The sequence below is a fragment of the Bos indicus genome, chromosome 2 (assembly GCF_029378745.1).
Source record: "Bos indicus isolate NIAB-ARS_2022 breed Sahiwal x Tharparkar chromosome 2, NIAB-ARS_B.indTharparkar_mat_pri_1.0, whole genome shotgun sequence".
In the NCBI taxonomy this organism is placed as follows: Eukaryota; Metazoa; Chordata; class Mammalia; order Artiodactyla; family Bovidae; genus Bos; species Bos indicus.
The window spans coordinates 7158996-7183376 of NC_091761.1; the positions used below are offsets into that span (position 1 = coordinate 7158996).

At 37.1% G+C, this 24381-nt stretch overlaps 1 protein-coding gene across 1 annotated transcript in view; it reads left to right on the forward strand.

The window, feature by feature from the left end:
• Positions 1 to 24381, forward strand: part of COL5A2 (collagen type V alpha 2 chain) — a 159757-nt gene that overhangs the window by 70726 nt on the left and 64650 nt on the right. Inside the window, exons 2-6 of the mRNA XM_070802450.1 lie at positions 9180 to 9404; positions 12290 to 12303; positions 17853 to 17885; positions 18949 to 18981; positions 21076 to 21129. Coding sequence (XP_070658551.1) covers positions 9180 to 9404; positions 12290 to 12303; positions 17853 to 17885; positions 18949 to 18981; positions 21076 to 21129 — 359 coding nt within the window. The remainder of the gene's footprint in view (positions 1 to 9179; positions 9405 to 12289; positions 12304 to 17852; positions 17886 to 18948; positions 18982 to 21075; positions 21130 to 24381) is intronic.

Below are 24381 nucleotides of genomic sequence, written 5' to 3' on the forward strand. Positions count from 1 at the left end.
AAGGCTTTAGCATAGTCAATAAAGCAAAAATATATGTTTTTCTGGAACTCTTTTGTTTTTTCTATGATCCAGCAGATGTTGGCAACTTGATCTCTGGTTCCTCTGACTTTTCTAAAACCAGCTTGAACATCAGGAAGTTCACGGTTCACATATTGCTGAAGCCTGGCTTGGAGAATTTTGAGCATTACTTTACTAGCGTGTGAGATGAGTGCAATTGTGCGGTAGTTTGAGCATTCTTTGGCATTGCCTTTCTTTGGGATTGGAATGAAAACTGACCTTTTCCAGTCCTGTGGCCACTGCTGAGTTTTCCAAATTTGCTGGCATATTGAGTGCAGCACTTTCACAGCATCATCTTTCAGGATTTGGAATAGCTCAACTGGAATTCCATCACTTCCACTAGCTTTGTTCATAGTGATGCTTGATAGCATATTCAAAAGCAGAGACATTACTTTGCCAACAAAGGTCCGTCTAGTCAAGGCTATGGTTTTTCCAGTGGTCATGTATGGATGTGAGAGTTGGACTGTGAAGAAAGCTGAGTGCCGAAGAATTGATGCTTTTGAAATGTGGTGCTGGAGAAGACTCTTAAGAGTCCCTTGGACTGCAAATAGATCCAACCAGTCCCTCCTAAAAGAGACCAGTCCTGGGTGTTCATTGGAAGAACTGATGCTGAGGCTGAAACTCCAGTACTTTGGCTGCCTCATACGAGGAGTTGACTCATTGTAAAAGACCCTGATGCTGGGAGGTTTACTTTAGACACTTCAAAATACTTTAGAATCATTGGTAGTAAAATGAATGTGGTCAAAGAACCATTGAGAACTGTGGAATGTTTAGTTCACTGTAAGAACAAGTTCAGTTTAGTTAGAGTGAGGGCAGTGAATAAAGAATAATCCAATAAAGAATGAATTAGAAGGAATAAACTGACTACAGTGATGTCTAGATTTTCTCCAGAAGCCTTAATATTCTTCTACATGAGAAAAGATAAGAAAAGAAGGCAAAATGCACCTGCAAAGAAATAATAAGATACAGAGTTGACTTAATTTTAAGTCTTATTATATATAATATTTAATTTTATACTGTTTTGAACATACCATACTAGATATTCTCTTATAATATAACAATAACTCTTTTTAGTCATACAATAACTCTACAATTATAAGACAACTCTACCACCTAAAGTGGCTAAAACAAGTAACTAATAAATAAATAAATAAATAATAAACTAAATAATAAATAACTAAATAATAATTAAAAATTAATTCAACAGATATTTAATAGCATATACTATGATCCTGACTACCATTCTAAAACACCAGGCTATATCAGGATATCAGTTCAGTTCAGTTCAGTCGCTCATTCGTGTCCGATTCTCTGTGACCCCATGAATCACAGCACGCCAGTCCTCCTTGTCCATCACCAACTCCCGGAGTTCACCCAGACTCACGTCCATCGAGTCTGTGATGCCATCCAGCCGTCTCATCCTCTGTCGTCCCCTTCTCCTCCTGCCCCCAATCCCTCCCAGCATCAGAGTCTTCTCCAATGAGTCAACTCTTTGCATGAGGTGGCCAAAGTACTGGAGTTTCAGCTTTAGCATCATTCTTTCCAAAGAAATCCCAAGGCTGATCTCCTTCAGAATGGACTGGTTGGATCTCCTTGCAGTCCAAGGAACTCTCTAGAGTCTTCTCCAACACCACAGTTCAAAGGCATCAATTCTTTGGCGCTCAGCCTTCTTCACAGTCCAACTCTCACATCCATACATGACCACTGGGAAAACCATAACCTTGACTAGACGGACCTTTGTTGTTATATCAATGGACAAATCAGAATAAATGATACCTGTCCTTGCAGAGCTATAAATCACAAGGGGGCAAAAAATAGACAAAAATACAATAATATAGTAGGTTCAAAAGTGCTAAATACCACATTAAAGAAAAATAGAGCAGGAATTGTTAGATGGAGAGAGACATGGGTTTGTGTGTGGTAGTTTTCAATTTTTTGTAAGGTGGTCAGGGTAGCTTTATGGAGAAAGTCACATTTGAGCTAAAAGCAAAGGAAATGAAGGAAATCTGAAATGTGGGTACTATCCACTGCTCAGGATTTGCTACTTACTTATCTCCAGATACTCCATGACCAGAGTCTCGGGAGATAAATTTATCTCCTTGACTACCTAAAACTCATGATCGTACTCGTTTGAAGAGAGAAATGGCTAGGCAGATTTTTGATTCTCTTCTTTATTTTAAGCAATGTCATTGCTGGGGCTAGATTAAGTACCCAGACTTCATCCAACGCAATTCAAAACCTTTCATGCATTTAGGCAGGCAGACACATTTTGCATGGCACAGATGGTACTTAATTATTCACTTAGGATTAATATAATATTTGAGAAGGACTAGAGTTTGCTAGAGATATTACTACTAACATTTCAAGTAGGCTCAATTCTTTTGGTGGAGTTTTTACAGCTCTTCATTATTGAGCCTTCTGTTTGGAGGAAAAAATCTATGTCAAATGGATTAACAGACTGAAAGTTGGTTTTCCAGACAAAACCATAGATGAGCATTGCATGTGCATTATGTGCAGTTTTAGTTTCACAGTTTGGCCACAGTTATTTAGATTTCCCAGTGATACATGGAAAGTTAAGTAGTACCCAATATAAAAGTTTCCTTTGTATTTTTTCCATTTTAAGTCAAGGAAAAACAGCAGCTTTACTAGCTAACTGAAAAGCCCTTGGATATGAGACAGAAAACTTTCATGACTGTATTGAAGAAACTACCTTTGTACAGTTTGTCTAATCTCATTTTATCTGTACTTCTGTGTCACTGAAATACTATATATTAGTTGTCTTCTTTTTACTTTCTCAAATTTCAAGATAAGTTTTCATAATTGATTGTTACTATGTTGCTTTTGGAGAAGGAAATGGCAACCCACTCCAGTGTTCTTGCTTGGAGAATCCCAGGGACAGGGGAGCCTGGTGGGCTGCCGTCTATGGGGTTGCGCAGAGTCAGACACGACTGAAGCGACTTAGCAGCAGCGGCAGCAGCATGTTGCTTTAGAATATTAAGTATGTTATCTTGGTAGAAGAGAAATTCAACTCAGCTTAAATAATCATTGAGAGGTAACTTTATCCAATTGTTAAAAAAAAAATAGAGGACACAAGAAGGTAATAATTTGTGTAATCATCCTAAAAAGAGATTTAAATTCAGATGGTTTATTGGAAAGTAAAAAATCTATAAGTGGATTGAAGAAACAAAAGATGCAAAACTTTACAGGTCTGCTTCTTACTCACCTATCCACCCACTCAGACCTTGAGGCTGAGGTGGAAAAGTATTGTCAAAGTATGTGACACGTCCCCCTCAGCTATCTCTGGCGGCCTCATATGAATCTAATTTTTTAAACCTGAGGGGTCAGACAGGGAAAGAGAGATGATCGGTGCAGAACTGTTGGCACTGAGTCAGAAGGGTCTAAAGGAAGGACTCAATACTCTAACCTTTTTGTCTCTCGTGATGATAAACAGTGCCTGAGAGCAGAAGGAAGGGAGGGATTTCCTTGGAAGATTCTCCAGAACTGAGTCCAGCAGCTGGAGCTCTGCTGTGCATTGGTAAAGGCAGCATCTGTGGTTTGGTCCACAGGGACCAGAGGGGCTGCCCTCCTGCATCCTCTTTGTCCCGTAAAGCATTCTCTGCCCACTTCAGAGGGGCACCAGCTGACTCTGCCATGATTCTAACCCTGCAAAAACTTTTGCAATTAGAGAAACTTTAAATAATGTCAGCTCAGACTTTCATAATCTCCAAAGGGACCTAGACCAAGTGGGCCAGGAAGGCCGTGTGTTAGTCAGTCAGTCACATCTGACTCTTTGCCATCCCATGGACTGTAGCACATGAGGCTCCTCTGTCCATGGAATGCTGCATGCAAGAATACTGGAGTGGGTTGCCATTCCCTTCTCCAGGGGATCCTTCCCAACCAGGGACTGAACCGGGTCTCTTTTCAGGCGAATTCTTTACTGTCTGAGCCACCAGGGAAGCCCAGGAAGGCTGAAGGATTGCTATTAACTTAAAATTTTTTTGTTTCAAAATAAGAGCTGCTATGACTGACATGGACTTCTTCCTTTCTGGTCACACAGAAGTCTAGATGTCAGGGGTACACTTAGCAAGAACCACCAAGTGACCCATTTCTCTTTCATTCAAAATAGAGGTCCATAGTACACATCCTGATTATGTAACATTGGGTATGAAGATTACCGAGATGAATACACGTCTGGCTCCCAAGGAACTCACAGTCTAGTGAGATACAATGATCTGAACAAACACTTCTTTGAATAAAAGATTTAAAATTTCTGTGATAGCTGAGCATATTATTTCTTCAAGAAAGTTCTTTAGTTAATGTCTACAGAATGTCCAGCATAGGCTTAGGAAGGTTTATTTTGTATATTTTTCAAAATTTTTAGGTAAAGCCCAATAATTTAATATTAAAAATAAAATCACATCTCTCCTGAACAGTCAAAGGTTTCAATAAGGCCATTTCTATTCACACTTTTTTGCACAAGTATAATTATAAAGAAATGTAGCCATAGGGTGTGGCTCATAGTTGTCAAACAGCAATTCTGATGGCTGAGTTTTTAATTATTTATTATAATAAGATGGTGGATTTGGCCTGCCATCTAGTGATTAAGAACTGAATTCTTACAACCAAATTCCAAAGCACCTAAAGTTTATGAGAAGACAAATCTATGAGGATGTTTGAGAAACACAGAACAACTGAGTTACTTTCAAACAAAACATGGTCAGATAAAATATATCTCTTCTCTCTTAAGAGATCAGTGCCAAGATGTTTGTAACCATGATTTTGCAATGGATTGGTTCAGTTTGTTGGAACATTTGATAAGCGTGAAAGAAACATGTAGCTTGGGAGATGAAATTTCTGAAAGTTACAACACCATAAGAGATTACAAAATAATGGCAACACAATCAGGTATCTATCAGTCCTCCTCAATTATAGAAAAGTTAAAAAAATATAAATGGAGAAAAAAATGCAAGTGTCAAAGTTCTTTGGTTTTGGAGGTCTTTTTCAGATTTTATAAGAAATGATTTTTAAACTTCTGGGCCTTCAGTAAAGGCTAATGTCAGCTTACATTAATTTTATGATTTCTATAGAGGAATCAGGAGGATGGTATTGACCCTCTCAGAATGTCATATAAAAATTCTTAGTTATTTTTAATAATATTGTCATTCATAAAATAATTATGTCATGACTACTTCACTGCAAATTGGCTGCAATTTTGCTTCCTCTATTTTACTTTTCTTTTCATTTAAATAAATATCTATGTAGAAGACAGAAGAGACAACCTAATCATAAGGTACACAACTACCATGAACAAACCTGAGAACTGCAAGCCACCCTGTATTTTCCGCCCAGCGTTTCTTTGTACACGTCTTTCATTCAGACATGAACAATGAGAGTTCACTGAGTTTTTGCGCCGTCTGGGATGAGCATGGATTCTGTGCGGGGGAAGAGAAGGCAGGGTTTAGCAGCAAATGTGGTTTTTCATCTCTTTGCCATTTAAAAGCATTCCAACTAACTTTCCACATCATCCTAAATTTAAGTATAAACCCTCAGGGGGAAACGGACCAGTGATGACTCAGAGTATAAAACTAACTTTTAACGTTGTCATTTAAAGTAAGTAAGAAAAAACACCAATACAGTATACTAACGCATATATATGGAATTTAGAAAGATGCTAACAATAACCCTGTGTACGAGACAGCAAAAGTGACGCTGATGTATGGAACAGTCTTATGGAATCTGTGGGAGAGGGAGAGGGTGGGAAGATTTGGGAGAATGGCATTGAAACATGTAAAATATCATGTATGAAATGAGGTGCCAGTCCAGGTTCAATGCACGATACTGGATGCTTGGGGCTAGTGCACTGGGACGACCCAGAGGGATGGTATGGGGAGGGAGGAGGGTTCAGGATGGGGAGCACATGTATACCTGTGATGGATTCATTTTGATATTTGGCAAAACTAATACAATTATGTAAAGTTTAAAAATAAAATAAAATTAAAAAAAAAAAGAAAAAAAATAAAGTAAGTAAGATAGTGGCCCACTTCTTTGTCTGTTGGATTGAGGTGGAAACTGTTTTAAGCTTTCAGGAAGAAACTGACCTATGAGTTAACACAAGTCTGAAAGAGTGTGTCTTTTTATCCCAACCCCGAAGGAGACACAGAGCGCAGGATAGCCCACCCCTGAAGAGGCTCTCACACATTTTAATGATACTTAATCAACAACATCATTGTATGTCGTCTTGTTTGTTTTCCATATTCTCTGTTTCCCCATTTATAATTGTTTCATCAGTGAAATTGAGATCCACTTCACAATGATAGTATTTATTTTTGAGAGCAGAATGCTTTAAATGTTTTGCATATGCAGTCCTAGGCCCACTTAGCCCTCTGTAAATATATGTGAACACTTTTGCCTCCCAGGGCGTGGCAAGGGAGAAGCAAGCCAATTGAACTTGGGGTGTATCTCATTTTCAGCCAATGGCACTTAGTCCTTGTGATTAGATATTTCTGTCTTAATCATAAAACTTAATGAACAAAAGTATTTTTTGGTACTTAATGAAATAGCTCAATGGACTATGGGTGTGAATCCATTTCTATGGAAATTGTGTTTTATGGAAACATTCACCTTGGAACTGCATTGTTTCAAAGTGACTTTTCATCTACAAGTAGCACTGCTTTTTTGAAGTACTGTTTTCTTATGTTTTCAAAATAGTTCCGTAGAAAAGCATGTTAAAGCTAGATATTTATTTTCTCCTTCCTTGAGCATGCCTATAGTAACACTGGATCAGTTCAGTTCAGTCGCTCAGTCATGTCTGACTCTTTGCGACCCCATGAATCGCAGCATGCCAGGCCTCCCTGTCCATCACCAACTCCCAGAATTCACTCAGACTCACGTAACACTGGATAGACAGAGCCAATTTTATTTTACTAATGAACTACATAGTATGTGATAAACATCTTTTGGTGAAGATTAGACAGATTAGAAATTTTGTGCTTTTCTTATGAATAGTACAAAAGCCAGGATGTGGTACCATGCTTTGAAAACAATTTTCCATTTACCAAACATCTGTGATGAGAGACTAAATATGTGAGGCAAAGTATTCCATAGAGCAGTGAGAAGAATGTTATCCAAGAAAAACTTTCTGAAGTTATGAAGATGAATATTTAGACTAATGTCTCTTTAAACTGAAATCATTTTTGTCTGTAGTTCTATATTAGCATTTGACTATATTTATTGTGAAAGACATATAAATGTTACTAAATGTAACTATATTTCAAAAACTTATTGTAAATGCATTTAAAAATTTTTAGTGTTATTTTTGTAAAATAGTGGTACAATTTAGTGAACCATAATTTAGATTCACTCATTCATTCATGTCCATCCATTGAACAAGTACTTGTTGAATATTGATTCTATGCAAGATATGATGTTAAGCTTTAGAAATACCATGATGAACAAGATACACTAGTTCTCACTTTCATATTGCCTGGTGGTGGAAATAAGAAAATAAACAAGTAAAAATAAATAAATAAATACTAATTGTGATAAACCTTATGAAAGCAGTCATTTTTGCCTAAAGATTCCATTTTAGTAAATGTTTAATTACCTTGCTTATAATACAAAATGAATGAATCAATGGATGGATGGATGAATGAGTTCTTTAAAGCATTCTGTAAAGCATATCAATTGGATAAAGAAAGTTTACTTTTAGAGATTAGTCAGAGAAGAATTGTGGGGGGACAGGTAGCAAATGTGATAGTGAGCTAGTGGAGTTGGAGTTGAGGAAAGGAAATGCAGTGCCAGGCAAAAGGATCAAGTTGTATTGATTCCTTTGGGAGGAAGGGACTGGGAGGACTTTTGGGCTTTAAAAAGGAGCTTTGAATTTAAGTAGTTGGAAATGAAAGGAATTAAGCAAGGATTTATGATCCACATTGTGTTTTAAAATACTATAGTTTTGTTTCTTGTGAATCACAATGTTAAAGATGTATGTGTTTATTTTATAGTAAATGTATAACAGAATTGCTATGTATATAAAACTGCATATATATTTCCAAGTATGCATTAAATTTTTATCTAAAATAAAAAGTATTTGGCAGATATTATGTAATAGCTTACCATGTTGTCTTGGTCCTGACTTAGTTAATTTTGATAGAAAGATAATTAATGCATTGGCATTAATTTCATTTCCACTACAGTTTAGGAAACTACTTTCAGATGTTTAGCGGAAATCCACTCCATGAATGGGTCACCATTAGCTTTTTTTATCTTAATGTTTAAAATGAATATAAGTTTTTCTTCATGATACATGAATACTTATTGTCTTCTGTTGTGGGATTTACTAATGGAAAGTTTCAAGTCAGTTTCAAGTCACATAGGGTTCACCAAACACCGAAATTATGTATTCTCTTTAGAACTATTCTTTTCGCCCTCTTTTCAAATGGTTTACTTTTATCCCTCAAACATGATCTTACGTTGTTTGATTATTTGTATCTTCAAAAATGATTTTGGGAAGCACTCTGATAAGACTCTTGAGAGTCCCTTGGACTGCAAGGAGATCCAACCAGTCCATTCTGAAGGAGATCAGCCCTGGGATTTCTTTGGAAGGAATGATCCTAAAGCTGAAACTCCAGTACTTTGGCCACCTCATGTGAAGAGTTGACTCATTGGAGAAGATTCTGATGCTGGGAGGGATTGGGGGCAGGAGGAGAAGGGGACGACAGAGGATGTGATGGCTGGATGGCATCACAGACTCGATGGACGTGAGTCTGGGTGAACTCTGGGAGTTGGTGATGGACAGGGAGGCCTGGTGTGCTGCGATTCATGGAGTCGCAAAGAGTTGGACATGACTGAGCGAATGAACTGAACTGAATTGAACTGATTTAGTATACTTTGGATCACTTTCCCTGCCCCCATCATGCCACAATAGAAGTTTCACGATAATTTAATTGTGAATTACATGTTTGTCTTTAAATACTAATGGAGTAAGCCCATTTGTGTTTGACTCCTTAGGAGGTTACCACTTAGCCCAGAGATTTTAGAACCCACAAGATGATTTACCTTCCTAAATATTTCCCAGATTCTGAAATTTCAGATCACTAACCTCTTTTTTTTTCTTATTATTCTAGAAGGATATGGTGAAGAAATAGCCTGCACCCAGAATGGTCAGATGTACTTAAACAGGGACATTTGGAAACCTGCCCCTTGCCAGATCTGTGTCTGTGACAATGGCGCCATTCTTTGTGACAAGATTCAGTGCCAGGATGTGCTTGAGTGTGCTGACCCCGTAACTCCCCCTGGGGAATGCTGTCCTGTCTGTCCACATACAACTGGAGGTGGCAATACCAACTTTGGTAAGAAGGCATAAAGCCAACTCAGAATTTGTCCAGTGACTTATCTTTATAGTTACAGTGTTTTTTGCTCTCATAATTCAGCAACCTAAGAGAATAATTAAGCTGCTATTCAGTAGTCTTTGGTATAATAATTTTACTCACCCACTTAAATCTAACAGTACTGAAAAGAAAGTTATTTCTTCTTAAAAAACAAGGAATTTTTTGGGCTGCATTTAAGTGATTATGTCTAATTTGAGAATTCCTTGTACTACTTAACATGTTCTTTTGTTATCCTATCCACGCTGGGTGCCTCCAACATATTTGTTGGTTTTCTATGAAGTCCATTAATGTCTAAGAGGAGATCTAAAAACACATTTCTCTTCCTTGTGCCAACTTTGCCCTTGGAAATGGAGTAATAATTTCTAATGTAATTTAGTGCCACAGCACCCTCTGTTACATAGGTTCATAAATGCAGAATGCTTTTAATGTTGGCTAAGAGAAACAAGAGAATGGAATGGGTTTTCTGGAGAAAACAATAATATAAATTATTGGTTCTTAAAGCTTCTTTTTTGGAGAAAAGTGTCTGTGTTTAACCAAGACTGTGTATTTGAGTATACATGTTAGAAAAACTTACATATAAAAGAAACAAGTTCATGTTTATGTGTTTTAGTGAACCAGATAAGATTAATATTAAACTTTTGGGTTATTTGTTTTAGCAGTCATGAATGGAGGCTTGCATGCACCCTTGTCAAGACAGTGTCAAGGCTTTATTTTTTCCCCTAAATTTCACTGCAAATAACAGCAAATATAATGAAGTGCTCAAAAGTATTTTATGGAAACATTACACAGTAATTTACCAATTAGCCTCTTGGATATCATTCAACAGTAACAGTTGGCCTGGAATAAATACCCAAACTTAACTTTTAGCCATGTAATAAGAAAGATTCCACTTTGGTATTCTTGCCTGGAGAATCACACGGACAGAGGAGCCTGGTGGGCTACAACAGGTGGGCTGCACACTACATAGGGTCGCAAAGAGTCGGACACAACTGAAGCAACTTAGCATGCCCACAGTAAGGAAGATATAATGGGAAGAATTAAAAACAGGGCACTAAAGGGCTACCTGAAGTGGGTATGATCTACACAGAATCCCCAGGAGTAAAGCAAAATTAAGCCTGTGGGAATAAGTGCATGTTGAGACAATGGTAGCAAAAAAGAAAAAACAGAGCAAAATACACAACCTCCTACAAAAAAAAAAAAAAAAAATGAGCAAAATACACGACTTCCTGAAAATAGGTGATTTAGGAAAGCCCAATTTATTCCATGTTGAATAATTTTAAAAAGTACTGACAACAGTGTTGATACAAAGATACAAAGGCAAAGATGAGACCGTTTAACTAAATATATGAGATATCATCACAGAACAGATCAAAATTCTAACCAACCCTTATTTCCACTATCACAGAACAATTTAACATTATTAACTGTACCTGACCAAACAATTAGACAAGAACAAGGCATTGAAACATGTATAATATTATATATGAAATGAATCGCCAGTCCAGGTTCGATGCATGATACTGGTTGCTTGGGGCTGGTGCACTGGGACGACCCAGAGAGATGGTACCAGGAGGGAGGAGGGAGGAGGGTTCAGGATAGGGAACACGTGTACACCTGTGGCGGATTCATGTTGACGTATGGCAAAACCAATACAGTATTGTAAAGTAATTATCCTCCAATTAAAATAAATACATTTATATTTTTAAAAAAAGAGAAAAAAAAGAAATTGGAAGTTTAGATATTAGAAAAGAGGAGGTTAAATGATCAATTTATAGAAAATATAATTGTGTACTTACACAACCTTAAGGAATGGAGTAAAAAAATGCTACAAAACAATTTAGTAAGATATTGCAATATAAAATTAACAAATTAATAGATATACTATATACAATTACTTCATAGAAGGTATGTATGTTAGTTGCTCAGTCATGTCTGAGTGTTTTTGAGGCCCTGGACTGTAGCTCTCCAGGTTCATCTGTCCATGAAATTCTCTAGGCAAGAATACTTGAGTGTGTTGGCATTCCCTTCTCCAGGGGATCTTCCCAACCCAGGGATTTGAACCCTGGTCCCCAGCGTTGCAGACAGATTCTTTACCATCTGAGTCACCTATATATGGCTATTATAAATATTATATTTTTATTCCTATAATTCATTCTATGAATATTAATGAATAATAGGAATAAATATATATATTTTTGTATATTACTTCATAGAATGAATAATAGGAATAAAAATATATCATTTATAATAGCAAAATATATGGTAAAGTGGTTAAGGATAAACAAAACAAAATATTTAAGATATATCTGAAGAAAACTTTAGAACACTACTAACTCAAATAATGACTTTAATACATGTAATGTTCCATTCTGTTCTTGGTTAGGAAGACTAAAAGAAAATCAATAATAGTGACCTCTGGTGAGAAGTGAAATGTGGGAAATAGAGAAAAGGGGAGAAGGAAAATTTTCACTGTACAATCTACACCTTTATTAATATATTTTAGGTTTGTTTTTTTAATCATGTGAATGAATAACCTACTCAAAAAAGTATAAAAACCAAAAATAGAGAATATTGATTGAAGATAATTAGTTATAATTTTAATAGCTAATTTGTTTTCTACATAAAGGTTGTGAAGAATATTCAAATGTCAGAATTTTCCTAAGGGTACGTTATTTTGCCTCTTATGAAAATATTGGTGCAAAATAATTTGGATTTCTATCTACTGGTGACAGGGGAAGCTTTTTAAATTAAATTTATGACTCTATAAAAATTATTGAAATAAATATTGAGATTCTTAATAACTATGTATGCATAAAATAATATATTTACTCTTTTCTTTTTTATAGGAAGAGGAAGAAAGGTAAGTTTTACTTTACATAGTTTCATTTTTGTAAATTTAAAAAATTCTAATGATATCTACATAATTCTGTGCTTTGAAGAGTTTGAAAGCTCTTTGTAAAGTACCATACAAATATAACTATATGAGCATAGTTTAGCTACTTTGATTATAGATTATAGATGCCTCTATTTTCTTCACTTTTTAAATGTGTATTTATAGATGGTTCTTTCAGAAGGTTGTGACTACTTAAGGGATTGAGACTATGTCATGTTAATCATATACCTTATATATATATTAGAATAAGTGTCTAATTGCAATGCAGTAGACCCTGAGTCCCTTGGACTGCAAGGAGATCCAACCAGTCCATTCTGAAGGAGATCAGCCCTGGGATTTCTTTGGAGGGAGTGATGCTGAAGCTGAAACTCCAGTACTTTGGCCACCTCATGTGAAGAGCTGACTCATTGGAAAGGAATCTGATGCTGGGAGGGATTGGGGGCAGGAGGAGAAGGGGACGACAGAGGATGAGATGGCTGGATGGCATCACTGACTCAATGGACGTGACTCTGAGTGAACTCTGGGGGTTGGTGATGGACAGGGAGGCCTGGTGTGCTGCGATTCATGGGGTCGCAGAGAGTCAGACACGACTGAGTGACTGAACTGAACTGAGACCCTGCAATAAATGTTTAATTGAATGAAGTAAGGGATAAAAAAAAGAAGGAAGAAAGGGTGGGAGGGTATTTGTTCTACTTCAGTGGAATTGTGGTCCCTCTCCCATCAGTTGGGAAGTAAAGATTTGATTGGGGCTTCCCTGATAGCTCAGTTGGTAAAGAAACAGCCTGCAGCGCAGGAGACCCTGGTTTGATTCCTGGGTCAGGAAGATCCGCTGGAGAAGGGATAGGCTACCCACTCCAGTTTTCTTGGGCTTGCTTTGTGGCTCATCTGGTAAAGAATCTGCCTGCAATGTGGGAGACCTGGGTTCAATCCCTGGGTTGGGAAGATCCCCTGGAGAAGGAAAAGGCTACCCACTCCAGTATTCTGGCCTAGAGAATTCATTGAACTGTAAAGTCTGTGGGATCGCAAAGAGTCAGACATGACTGATCGACTTTCACACACAAAGATTCAATTAAAAGAATTAATTGAATGACTTGACACACATCACCTCCCTTTCTCTCCTCTTCTTATTGAAGGATTCTGAAATCTAATCCCAGAAACAAGCATTACACTCAACAGGACAATAATGGGGTGTAGCCAAGACCTTGGTATACCTACTCAGTTTAGCCACTTGTTAACTGGACATGTGTGTGTTAGAGTCACTCAGTCTTGTCCAATTCTTTGCTATCCCATGGACTATAGAAGGCCAGGCTCCTCTGTCCATGGAATTCCACAGGCAAGAATACTGGAGTGGGTGTCATTCTCTCCTCCAGGGCATCTTCCCTAGCCAGGAATTGAACCCAGGTCTCCTGCATTGCAGGCAGACTATCGTCTGAGTCATCAGTGATTGGACATGGGTGATCCCATTCAGTGACAGAGTTCCATCCCCTTGAAAGTGTTCTTTGTTTTTTGGTTAAGTTGAAAAGTATGACATTTGCCCGGTCTTATCCAGATGGGATGGACACAGGAATTAAGAATGAAAATGAGGAGTCATCTCAATTTTCATGGCAGATATTAGACAGCAAATTTACATTCTTTGCCTTTGCATGCAATGGAACTTAAGTAAATTAATAATTGTACAACGCAATGCAAGACCTTCATGGTAAGTAAAAGTGATGTCATCAAGGGGAGGTCCTGGTCACTTTTTACATTTTTGGCTCAGAGGGCAATACTGTAAATTCATCTTATTTGTCATAAATATCAGTGAAGCGATTTATATGTCAATATATATCAGAGGAGAAGGACTGCAAATGCCAGCTCACATTTGGTTTACATTTGAAAGCTAAAAAATTATGAAACTTAAATGTTTGAATATAGACTGCAAACAGATAGATGAATTAGTAGGTAAATAGATAAACAACCTGTGAAATAAAAAAGGAATTGACTATGAGAACTGCCTTGATGTAATCAATTTAATTTGGTTAGTAATCATCCAGTTTACTGAGGGACAATTGCCAGGCTATCTCCTCTAGTTTACTGCCTCTTTCCAAAGGTGGTGTGAGACAGCGTGGAGAAGGACATCCTCAAAGCAGCTGTTTTTAACACATTCTAGTTATGTGCTTATCTTCATGTCTCTGCCATTTATTATCAAGTCATCAGAAATACGAGAGCAGAGCAATATTGTATAAACATATTTTGTGCTAGGTTTATATAATATTGATTTTTATTTATAATTTATTCATTCACTCATGTTAAGCACCAAATGATTACTGAACCTTTGTTAAAATCCTGTAGGAGGCAAATAATGCAGATGACGTGATGGTGGGAAAAATAACTGTGACTGCCTCCTGTGGTAAAGGCTCCTATAAAAGTGATGAGGCATATCCACGTAGCATTAAGTGATGAGTAACAGATGAGAAGTAAAACCAAACTGTAATTCTCATCTGAACATGAATACTTGAATTTTATGTTTCCCAGGGGTATGAGAATCAAATTTAGTAAAGCTATCATTCCACATAAATTGATTTATTCAAAGCTCATGTTAACAAAAGTGACAAATATTTCCAGTTTTGACTTATTTCCAAAATAAGAAATACATAGAATCATTTGATAAATTTGTTATCAAAACTTGATTATAGAACATTTAACCCAATATCAAGTATTGCGGAACAGTAGAAGGCTCATTTTTCTAATTTTGGCTGAAATAATTTCTCCTCCCTTTTTACTTATATTTCTAGACTTGTTCCAAAAAGGAATTATTCTCATGTATGTGTGTGCGTAGTTACTCAGTCGTGTCCAACTCTGCGACCCCATGTACTGTGGCCTGCAGGCTCCTTGGTTCATGGGATTCTCCATGAATACTGGAGTGGGCTGCCATGCCCTCCTCCACGGGATCTTCCCAACTCAGGGATCGAACCCAGGTCTCCCTCATTGCAGGTGGATTCTTTACCATCTGAGCCACTAGAGTCCTTTATTTATTAGACACAGATTTACATACCCTCTCCGAAGAAGTAAAATTCTCTTGACATTTCAAAGAAAGTTTTTTTAAACTCTTAAAAGGTTAATTTGTATTACTTTCATGTTAAAAATGGAAAGATCTAGTCTAGAAGTTAGCAGAGGGAGAATGCAGAGATAAGCTTTTCTGCTTTGCTGCTCCCATGTGTTGGCCCCTCTTCCTCTAGTCTTTTCGTGGGTGTTTTTCAGTCTCTTGTGTTCTGCCTTGAGGGATGCTCCTGTCTCTGTAGAGCCATTTACAATACTTCTGAATTCTCAATTTATTCCTGACTTCCTGAGTATTAGCTACCTCAGCGTTAGAATCAGCAAGTATGATCAGGGTATTATTCTGTCATTGAGTCCATGATTAAGACTATCAAGATTGTAAAATAATTTTTTAAATGAAGACAAAATCTAAAAGTAAAATATTGAAGCATTGTTTAGGTAAAACTCAGGTACATGATGAAAAACTAAGATTGTCAGAATGTTAACAGTGATTATCTCCTGATTGACTATGATACATACTTTATCTCTCTATTTTCTATTATCATAATTCCTTACTAGTAACTCCTATTATTTTTATAAACAAATGTAAAGACAGTGTATATGAACAGGAGAAGTTAAATAAAATAGAATTCATTACCCTTGTTTTTCCTATAGTTTGGATATAATTCCTAATGCATTCATTCTCTATAATTACCTGGGAAAAAGCATTTTTATAGTGTATTAATGATAATTACTATATTAATTTTATTGAGAACTTCTGTGTGCCCAACTGAGAGTATAAAGTAGATAATCATTACCTTGGGGAGACCAATATCTGTTGGAAGATAAATACTGAAATAAATGATACAAGTGAATTAGAGGCATGTGTGTATTAGTCGCTCAGTCTTGTCCGACTCTCTGTGATCCCGTGAACTGTAGCCCACCAGGCTTCTCTGTCCATGGAATTCTCCAGGCAAGAGTACTGGAGTGGGTTGCCATTCTTTTCTCCAGGGGATCTTCCCGACCCAGGGATTGAACCTGGGTCTCCCACACTGCAGTCAGATTCTTTACCATCTGAGCCACTGGGGGAGTTCACAGTAGAGGTATATAAAGATATAATTCAACCAATGTTATTTAAACAACATACTTGACATCATGCTATAAGAATACAATTTTTGAAAATCTAAAGTTCCAAGAATCAAAAGAAATTCCATCTATATCTGTGGTGTTAAGATATAGATGCAAAGATGGTGTTAAGATAAAGATAAAAGCAAATTATGCTTTATTTACTTTGAGTTATGATAGTTTCTTTTGTTATTTTTTATTTTCCTGTTCAAATAATAATTTTTCTAGGTTTTCCTCAGATATTGAGAATTACCTAATATCATTATGTCTTTTCTTTTCTTTCCTTTTTTTCTTTAAAAGACGATCACATATCTCTTGTTATTTCTCATAGTCTTCCATGGGCTTCCCTGGGGGCTCAGAGGTTAAAGTGTCTACCTGCAACCTGGGAGACCTGGGTTTGATCCCTGGGTTGGGAAGATCCCCTGGAGAAGGAAATGGCACCCCACTCCAGTATTCTTGCCTGGAGAATCCCATGGACGGAGGAGCCTGGCAGGCTACAGTCCACGGGGTCACAAAGAGTCGGACACGACTGAGCGACTTCACTTTCACCTTCACTTTTTCCCATGAGTATAAAAAAGAAAACAATGGCAGGTGTTTTAGGATTGGCATCTGATAAGTTACTAAAAACTAAATGGCATGTAATATGAGTGTGAGAGTTCAAATATATACATATATCTGGATTTTCCTTTGTGCTTTCAGTCTTTGGGTGGTTTTTCTTGTGGTACTTTGACTTTAAATTTTTTAATCACAAGCATTTCTTTGTTTTTAATTATATTTCTTATTCTTTAAAAAAAATACTTATTTGTTATTTTTGGTTGCGCTGTGTCTTCATTGCCGCGCACTGGCTTTTCTCTGGTTGCGGCAAGTGGGGCTGCTCTCTAGTTGAGGTGCACGGTCTTGAGGTGCAGTGGCTTCTTGCTGCAGAGCATGGGCTCGAGGTGCTCAGTCTCAGTAGCTGCCGCTCGCGGGCTCAGTAGTTGCGGTGCACGAGCTTAGTTGCTCCGTGGCAGGAGGATCCTTCTGGGCCAGGGATCAAACCTGTGTCCCCTGCATTGACAGGTGGACTCCCATCCACTGTACCACCAGTGGCATTTCTAATCATCTCTTTGGGTCTGATTGCCATAAAAACTGAACGGAAACTTTACACATTTCACACAGTGGATTAATTTTATTTTCATGTTTTTGAGAGAAGTAGTGTTTTTTTCATGAATAAGACCTGACTAATATTCTAAAATTGATTGTTAACCTTTTTCTCATTTTATTTTTTACCTTTCTTACAAATTTCCATTGTTTACATGGAATATTTTGGTATAACATGTTAATGCTCAATAAGCCACTATATTTTGCTAATTGAATTTTTTTTTTTTACTTTATAGGGACAAAAGGGAGAACCAGGATTAGTACCTGTTGTAAGTATACATGTATATACGTTTTTATGTACCTTTGATAAACTTAGTTATAGCATCGTTGTATATTATTGCTTATATACATACTTTCAAAAATAGGGAATTTAATTATTTTATAACCAAACTTTTAGTATAAAACAAGCAAAATAAAATAAATCAATGCTTAATTTAATATCATATTTTATGTTTATTTTTCCTGACTTTTATTTATTTATTGTCCCATGACTAAAGGTGTAAATCAAGATTTACAAAATTAAATATATTGTATGTGAATATAAAGTGATAATTAAGATGTATATTTTTATAGTATATTTAGCTATATCATCCAAATGGAGAGGCATGATTTAATGTGCCACACTTTTGGAAGTATGTTGTTATTATCATGATGTAAAGTCCATAGTGTATAGAGTTCTTAAGAGTTATTTAGACTTGGAGATGATCATAAAGTATATCATTATATAGGATGAAAGTTCTTCACTATTCTCCTTGCTTTTAAAGGAATTATCATTTTGTTAAGACAAAAGTAGAGCATGTTGATTTGTTTGACAATATTTGCATTTTTGCTTTGCTTTTAAATTGACTTGTTTTTAACAAAGATCACCTAAAAGGTGAAACCATCCATATTGTTTGTGTTCATTTAAAAGCACAATGCCTAAGGTACTGTATTAAGCACTTCCTACATATTTATTTGTTTGTCTTTACAACAACTCTGAGACGGAGTTAATTTCATAATCATTATCACCATTTTACAGAAGAGGAATCTTAAATACAGAGAGGATAATTAATTAGCTCAAGGTCATACAGTTGGTAAGGGTTGGAGTTAGGATTTGAACTGTTTCCTGGATCCAGCATTGGCTCTTAATCACTATACCAGTACTGCCTCCTTGTATTAGAATTTAAATGAATGTCTTAGCCTTATAAGAAAGTCGGGGAGGGAACGGGCACCAATTGTTAACATCCATTTGTTCTAAAATAATAGCCGGGCCTTTTGTTCTTCTTATCCATTTGACTATTGAGCTTCTAAAACTCTTGAAACTGTCTCTGTGTTCTCTCGTCTGTTGTTTAGGTGACAGGCATACGTGGACGTCCAGGACCTGCAGTAAGTAGTTGCCTCCAGTATTCATGGTATTCTTGAAGTGCTTTGAGATACTGAATCTTTATGGATATTATGTCCAAGAAAAGACAATAGATTAGAAAACAATGATGTGCTTGGTTTCTTGAAACATTTTGTTTTGAAACAACTTAAACATTTCTTTGCAGCAGTGAATGAAATTGATGAACCCTACCACTTCATGGGAAATAGATGGGGAAACAGTGGAAACAGTGTCAGACTTTATTTTTCTGGGCTCCAAAATCACTGCAGATGGTGACTGCATCCATGAAATTAAAAGATGCTTACTCCTTGGAAGGAAAGTTATGACCAACCTAGATAGCATATTCAAAAGCAGAGACATTACTTTGCCAACAAAGTTCTGTCTAGTCAAGGCTATGGTTTTTCCAGTGGTCATGTATGGATGTGAGAGTTGGACTGTGAAGAAGGCTGAGCGCCGAAGAATTGATGCATTTGAACTGTGATGTTGGAGAAGACTCTTGAGAGTCCCTGGGACTGCAAGGAGATCCAACCAGTCCATTCTGAAGGAGATCAGCCCTGGGATTTCTTTGGAAGGAATGATGCTAAAGCTGAAACTCCAGTACTTTGGCCACCTCATGCCAAGAGTTGACTCATTGGAAAAGACTCTGATGCTGGGAGGGATTGGGAGCAGGAGGAGAAGGGGACGACAGAGGATGAGATGGCTGGATGGCATCACTTACTCGATGGACGTGAGTCTCAGTGAACTCCAGGAGTTGGTGATGGACAGGGAGGCCTGGCGTGCTGCGATTCATGGGGTCGCAAAGAGTCGGACATGACTGAGCGACTGAACTGATGTGATCTGATTTAGGTTAACTGTACTCATTGAAATTAGGGCATATTAGTCTTGTTGACAATGATTAAGGATAGACTACTTTTATCTATTTCATGAAATAAACTGTTAATTCCATCTGTTATTAAAATTAAATCAATAGAATTTGATATTATTGATATATTTCTGATATATTCTATTGTAATATTTTCTATTACATTATATAACAATATATTAATATGCATTAGATTGATATAACAGTAAATATTACAGTAGAGTTTGAGAAGGTATACATCAGAATGGCATATTTCTGGTTTAGCATAAAAGACTACTGATTTCAGGTTTGGATTAGTGGTAGCATTCACAGGTAGCCAGATGAGTAACACACATACACGCACACACACACACACACTCCTGTAAATTTTAAAGCACATTAGGTCAATGTAAGTGAAATACTGATACACTTCAACAGACCTGCTGTAGTCATTCTGAAGCATTTGCTTTTAAACAAAAGATTGTGCTTTGGACTGAGTAAATGCACAATCAAATTTTTATAACTCAGTTGAAACTCTTTTGAAGAGAAATAAAATTCTCCTGGCAACTGCCATTTTCTGGGGAAAAAAGTTAATTTAAGATATAGGCACAAAATGCCAGTTTTGAAATATAATAATCATTTGTTATTTTAATGGAAAAATAACTGCAGTTGCAGTTACCATTTGGAAAATTCTTGGTGGGTTTTAAATGTACAGTGGAGATGAGGCAAAGTTAAAAAATGACACTGGATACTTGAAGGCACACAAGGTAGGAGCAGAATAAGCTTTTTTTTGCCATTGCTTTCATCAGCAACCTGAATAGCGATCAATAGTTTGGGGCATTGTGTACCAACATGAATTCATACCTTTCTTCAGAGAAATTGAAAATTTGGAGCTTGGACAATAATGTAGTTCTCAAAATTTGAATTGTAAGTTTTTGTGTCTAAGACAAGAGAGCAAAAAAAAAAATGATCATTGCAAATTTACAATTATTGTTCAAACTAATTTACACAATTCATTGGGTACCACGTTGTTATATGTACTTCTTTACAAGTCTTTAAGCTTCAGTGTGAAAATAAACAGCCTTTCTGATTACACAGAACTTTTATACATACATGGCTTTATTTTCTGTAGTCTTCAGCTGAAATTTTAAAATAGATGATATTTCTGTTTTCCAGTTTTCTTATATCAGTAACCTTTAAAGCAAAATTATCTGAAGTATACATGTTTTACAGACATAACCATCATTTTCTGTTTTAGGGACCACCAGGATCACAAGGACCGAGAGGAGAGAGAGGCCCCAAAGGAAAACCTGTAAGTTGACAGCGGAGCTCCCTTTTTGTGAACTTGAACAAGTAAGCCCATCGATGCCAAGTTCCGTGGATGCAGCAGAGAGCCAGTGGCACTTTCGTCCTTTCTCACCTCTATTAAACTGACATAGAATTCAGGTCATGAAGGGATTGTGCATTGATCTTGATTCAGAGGAAAGCATTGCATGCTAACGATTACCTATGATCTTCTCAGATAACACAGATGATATCCATGTGTCCTTTATGAGGTCAAATTAAAGTAGAATCTAAGGAAACATAATGAATACCTCATATTGTTTTCAGAAGTAAACCGTGCCAAGAGTGCATCCTTGAGAGAAAACACCCAAGTTGTGTGATCTGTGGTTGCTCTAGGAATAACCAAATTGGATAAAAGAAAAAGAAATTATTAGAGGACAAAATTTTCTTTCAAGTGGTTCTGTAATGAATTTATTTCCCAAGTAATGCTGCCTTTTTCATTGGGCAGCTGCTGCAGAGCTATCAAAGAAGTAATTTTAAACATCAACAAATTCATTACCATAGGGAATATCTTTAAATTTAAATAATCAACTCTATGTTCTTGAGATAAGCCATGAGATTATTATATAATACATGCTAAATGTTTTCTCTTATTAAGAAGTCCTATTATAGCAATCATTTTTCTTTTTTATATCTCACCCTCAAAATTTGTCTTTTATATATCAATACCAAATACTTAGATGAATTTGTATATCAAAAATAGATTCAGATAAATCTATCATTATCCTATGTTTCAATCTGAAAAATTTATGCTGTTTAATTTTCTGTCTAATGATGATAGCTACTATGATGTAACTTTCTATGGGTTTTAACCTTCCAAATATGTACTTATCCATATCTAAATGGGAAAAATAGATGAGCAAGGAAGCAACAGACCACCTTAAATATATAAGTAAGGAAAAAAAAAAAACACATTCTAGATCATGTTACTAAGAACCCTTGCCCCTGGTTTCATCTTTGATACTGTTTTTCGCTTCTACTCATTTTACCAAGAAGGGGATGATGCCAGTACTTTTTCCAAACTGCAGCTGAAGTTATGGAAAGTATTTGCAGGCATGCAGGTAAATGGCAGTGGTCCCAAGGAAGCAGGTCATAGCCATGTAGGTGGGCAGTAAAGCTGGTTTCTGATTATCTCACAGCCCATTCTTCGATGGTGTTCTGCCATGCTGCCTCACCAGCACTGGTAGCTGAAACCCTGTTGGTGGGTATTCGGACGTCTGTCCAGACGTCTGGGATGACAGAGGCAGGTGGAACATGACTTCAGCTGGGTGGAGGGTGGGGTCATGCAGGAAACATTGTGGCTCAATGTACTTGTGCCCAGAATAATTGATAGAACTGAGTCCTAAGCGTAGGTGAAGCTGCTGTGAAACTCGTGGTTGGGATTACAGAATTTCTTGTTAGGGTTCAATGAATCTACTCCCCACTCCTCTTAGTATTCTCTTTCCTTTTTCTTCTCTTCTAGACTTAGTATGTGATAAGCTCCCTTTCCTGTCTTGGTTTAGTCTGAGATAATCAATGGGAAGTGCGTGTGTGTGTGTGTGTGTGTGTGTGTGTGTGTTGAAATGAGTGAGAAGTAATTATTTATTTGGAATTGAGCAAGACAGTTCTGGTAGATACCCAAGTAGGAAATCTGTTCCTCTCTTAATCCTAGCAAGCAGTGGTGTGATGGCCAAGTGTTTAGTAACTGATTTATTAAAAAAAAAATGCCTATAGCTTTTGCTGATTTCTCTGGTGTGAATACTCCCACCACAACTTTTTCCAAGATACTGGCATGATGTCACAAATGCCTACAGGTAGAATGTTTTACCTCTGGTCCTAAGAGCCTTACCTGGACAAAAGCTGTGGATGCCGCGACATAGGCTGGTAGTGCAATCACGGATGCCACTTTTCTCCCCTTTGTTACCATTGAACGCTACAGAAAGCTCATAAAATAGAGCAGTTCCTCACTCTTGACACCACTGATGTTTCAGATCAGTTCGGTTCAATTCAGTCGCTCAGTCGTGTCCGACTCTTTGCGACCCCATGAATCGCAGCATGCCAGGCCTCCCTGTCCATCACCAACTCCCGGAGTTCACTGAGACTCACGTCCATTGAGTCAGTGATGCCATCCAGCCATCTCATCCTCTGTCGTCCCCTTCTCTTCCTGCCCCCAATCCTTCCCAGTATTAGAGTTTTTTCCACTGATGTTTGGGGACAGATAATTCCTTGTGTTTTGTAGGATAATTTGGCAGCATTCTTGGTGTCGACCCTCTAGATGCCAGTAGGAACACCTGCCCCCCCCCATACAATTGTAACAAATGTAACAAATTGTAACAAATCTCTTGGTGCTGCTAAATGTTCCCTGGCAGTGGGGAGGGGAGCAAATTGCTCAAGATTGGGAACTACTGATACAGAGATCCTCTCATGAAGCCCTCCTTACTAGCCAGTGATCACGATTCTCGCTCACACATATCCTTAGTTTTAAGTGTACTGTCCTGGTAACTTCATAGTGACAAACTAGCAACCTGTCAGGAGATGGACGGCAATCAATGGTGTGCTGAGTTCTAATCGCGCCTGTCACTTAACCTCTATAGGTCTCTTTCCTCATCTGTAAAATGGAGAATATACCAGTTATTACTAACTCTCACATTTCATAATGTGGGTGTGTGTGATATTACTAACTATCAGTGAAAAAAGTTCTTTCTGATTTGGGGGCATTATTATTCCTATTTGTGAATGTTTAAACGTTGCCACCTAGTGACAATCTACAAGTACTTGTTATTGTGGATCGTCTCCTGAGACAGTGAAGTATCCTGGGGGAGGGGAAAGAATGATTATAGGGAGAATGCTTACCTTGATTCAAAACTTTTGTGATTCGTCACACCTGGAAATGTGAAAATATGTATTTTAATGTCTTCTGCAGTTATAGTTTTTGTTTTAAATATTTATCAGTAAAATATCACGTATTATAGGCTTTTTTTCTTATTTTCATTTATAGTCTTGCTTATTATGCTCACTTAGTTTTGGATGATTTTCACAGATTTTTATTAATTTTAACCTCAATTTGTATAAAAGTAGATCATGTAGGCTATTTAGATGAGATATCATGGAGGCATAGAGTGCATCATGAAGTCAGTGAAAAAGTGGGCTGTCTTCAGAGCAGACTTTGAAACACGATTTTTAATCACAGAGGGCTGGGGAAAGGACCCAATTTTTGAGGATTAATATTACCCAAACCTCT